This window comes from Clytia hemisphaerica, unplaced genomic scaffold, assembly GCF_902728285.1.
Source record: "Clytia hemisphaerica strain Z4C2 unplaced genomic scaffold, Clytia hemisphaerica genome assembly, whole genome shotgun sequence".
Taxonomy (NCBI): domain Eukaryota; kingdom Metazoa; phylum Cnidaria; class Hydrozoa; order Leptothecata; family Clytiidae; genus Clytia; species Clytia hemisphaerica.
Window position 1 is genome coordinate 195413 of NW_027104428.1, and position 3605 is coordinate 199017.

The window sequence follows — 3605 nt, forward strand, 5'->3', positions numbered from 1 at the left end:
TGCTTTTCTCAAATGTTTTAATCGGGGAGAAGTCGGGGTATATAAACAAAAGTTTTTCTATGTTTTATTTCTGTGCTTTAACCTGTTAACGGTTAACGTGTGCTTTAGCACTAAGTTCTTCTACATATGGCTTAAATTATATATGAAAAATGTGTACTAATTCTGTTGTTTTTTGGCTTAAAATGCAAGTAACAGTGGGTATCTATATGAACTGATGAATTCATTCGATTTATTTTAGTATGACTTTTGGGTATGCTGTTATAATTTGGAGTGATAATGGTGTCACCACCACTTCATTATCAAACAAGAAGATTGGCTGGGGTGCCACACCTAATGGTCCTCAAGTTGGCGACTCTGTCTCCAGTGATGGTCACTATGGTCAAATTCAAAGTATGCATCGTAAGTTACAAGTTTCATATGACTATCTTGTAAAAGACCTTGATTTTATTTTTCATAAATTTCATGACTCTCGTGTTCTCCGTAACTATTCATCTCATTATCCACACAGTCCTCTTTAAGTGCTTGCCTACCAGTTTTATGTTTTGAGTCCACTTGTCTCAAGTAATATATCAGGAGCATTTAGATAGGTCAAACATTCAGTTGAGATCTTTAATATTTCTGGTATATTTTTCTTTTAAATGTCAGGAACCCTTGATGAAGCTAACAGACGGAGGAATGAATTGTGCCCTCAACAAACTATCACAAAGTCGCAACGAAAACACGCCAAAAGGAAAATTGATGAAGGTATACATATACTAGTCTCTAACAGTAGAGGGCTTCCATATTTCATGTAACTACATACATGTTAGGTTGTATAAACTGAGAAGAAGTGGGATGTAGATGGAAATAAAATAGTTCATTAGAAACTTCACCTCATTCCTCCGTTATTAGCCTCTTTTTGGTACCTTTTGAATATTTATTTATTTGTCTCTCTAGAGAAGGGTAACTTTTTCACCAAAATTCTAAGAGTCCATTTTTGCAGGTCCGGTCCACACATACCCAGCATCATCCAGCCCTAGTACCTCCCCTCCAAGCCCAATTATTTTCCTAAGCTGAGATATTGTGCCTTTTAAAAATAGCAAAAAATATTTTTAACATTATATAGAATTTGTGATGAGAGTGCTGCCCTTATCTCAGCTTTGGAAAGTAATTGGACAAAAAAAAATTGGATGCCTTTGCTTCGTTTTAGATTTTGTAACAGAAAGTGATTTTCTGGATCACGAGGCAGAGAAATCAACAAAACAAGTTCCAAAGAATAAGCAGCCAAGTGGGAAGGAGGTATACATAATACCCCTTCTAAGTTATTAGGCTCTCCCTCTTTTGAATTTTAAAGCAAAAATTTCTTGCATTTTTGGAAAATTTGATTCTCTATTTTAGAATTTGGGTCATACAAACTATGAACAGCACTTATAACTACATACTTCAATTAACTTTTAGTTTCACCCAATGCAAATGCAGTAGAATCTCCCCTCAAAATTTGAAGTTGTGAATATCTCAAATTATAAAGTCTGAAAGTGGAAGCTTAAACAATGATATTTTTCTTTCAGTGGAAAGCAAGAAAGACACAAATGTCCATCTTGGAGACAGCTTCGTCAGATTTGTAAGATTCACTAGTTGAGATTGAATAGTATATTAAGAGAGAGAATCATGTTAGTTTTAATAAGATAAGAGTTTTAATAATAAGATATGATTTTTTAGTTAAAATTTCGAACAAATATCATTTTATTTTCAGACCTCCTCTCGCCAATATACAAAAATCATCATCTCCATCTTCGACTCTGAGACACTCGGCATTATCAATGGCTAATCAAACTAATGCTCAGTAAGTTTCGTATTCTCAGTCTTTGATTTCTGATCACTCATTTCCTCACTGATTTCACTAAAATTCCCTCACTATCAAATGATCACTTAAGGGGGGTCGAGTTTTTTAAGGTAGAGGATGCCAAGAAGAGGGATCAGATATTCTTCCGTACTAAGCAGTAAAAAATGAATACATAATACAAACTTTAAATTTTCTAAATTGAATTTTTCTAAGGAATGGTCATCACAACAGCAGCGAGACAACAAGAACGTATACGTAAGTGTTACATGTTAATATGAACAATTATTTGCATTTGTTACTTCGTTGTAATAGAGAAACAGTATTTGCTTTCAGGTGTTACAAATCCAGTCTCTCTATTTGGCATGCAAATACTGTTAAAAGTAAAGTTTAAAAGAGGCATAAAGGTCAATGTTCCTGAAATATAATGAATTTCTTTATGTTTATTTGTTTATAGGCCGTGGCCAGTGGATTGTTATTGTTTCAAAAATAAAGAAAAAAATTCAAAATGTCGGTGAATAAACTTTTGATATCTTTCTTGGTCAGTTTGAGGGTGCTGATTCGGAATTTGAATGTTACCAAGCTTGAAAAGCCGCAGTTTTTACGTAATTTGAGATTTTTTGCGTTTTTAGGCAAAATTGTAAGCCCTGAAAATTCATGATTTTGGGGGGGTCTTCAAAATCAAAAAAGACCTATACCACGTGATAGAGCTCTTCAAACTGAGCAAAAAAATGTTTTATATCAAAGTCTCAACTTTTTTAGATCAAAAGTTATAGACGATTTTATGGTCAAAAATTGATTGAAAACAGGGAATTTCCCCACAATCTGCATAATTTATGCAAAATTATAGCATTTTTTTACCACAAAAACGCCCATAACTTTTGATCTAGAAAAGTTGAGACTTTAATATAATACATTTTTTTGCTCAGTTTGAAGAGCTCTATCACGTGGTGTAGGTCTTTTTTGATTTTGAAGACCCCCCCAAAATCATGAATTTTCAGGGCTTACAATTTTGCCTAAAAACGCAAAAAATCTCAAATTACGTAAAAACTGCGGCTTTTCAAGCTTGGTAACATTCAAATTCCGAATCAGCACCCTCAAATTGACCAAGAAAGATATCAAAAGTTTATTCACCGACATTTTGAAAAAAAGTGAAACGTTTTGGGGTACCTGGCCATGGTCTATTAATATCAAAGTCAAAGTAGTCTGTGTTAGAAAAAATCAATCTCAACTTAACTTTCTTTTCAGGCAATTATCGTCTTCAAATCATGCTTTTGGAGGAAGTCAAACATGGTCTGGGTTCTCACTCAAGTAAGTTTTCTCTCAATGACTTTCCATTTCATGGATTTTTATAAATACAAAACATTGTTTATTCTGCCTGAATTTTTCAGTCAAGCCAATTCTATTACAACCCTATCATAGTGTGCACCCCCCATAAATTAAGGGGGGTTTTGTTGATTTGGGTTCAAAATCTTTAGGTGGGACTTCCGATTTTTTGGATTTCAGGGGCCGAAACAGGATTAGGTGGGACCTGATTTTTTAAGGTGGGACTAAGGTGGTTTGGTTGTAAAATTGAAACATCCCATCAACATCAATCAATGATATATAACTTTAGTAGTTACCTTTTACTATTGAAACCTAGTGGATAATCGTGTACATATGACCTGTATAATACTTGAAAGAAGACTTAAGTTTTGCTTCCTAAATTCTGCTGGGAATTCAAATTTTTCAAAATCTTGTTGGGGGGTATACTTAGTGGTGGGACCATGCATGATTGATTCTAGGT

General features: G+C 34.0%; 1 protein-coding gene across 1 annotated transcript in view; it reads left to right on the top strand.

The window, feature by feature from the left end:
• The first annotated feature begins 239 nt into the window (after window positions 1–239).
• Window positions 240–3605, top strand: part of LOC136820509 (uncharacterized) — a 7855-nt gene continuing 4489 nt past the window's right edge. Inside the window, exons 1-6 of the mRNA XM_067076697.1 lie at window positions 240–399; window positions 646–744; window positions 1190–1278; window positions 1548–1600; window positions 1733–1822; window positions 3068–3130. Of these exons, the coding sequence (XP_066932798.1) occupies window positions 240–399; window positions 646–744; window positions 1190–1278; window positions 1548–1600; window positions 1733–1822; window positions 3068–3130 (554 nt within the window). The remainder of the gene's footprint in view (window positions 400–645; window positions 745–1189; window positions 1279–1547; window positions 1601–1732; window positions 1823–3067; window positions 3131–3605) is intronic.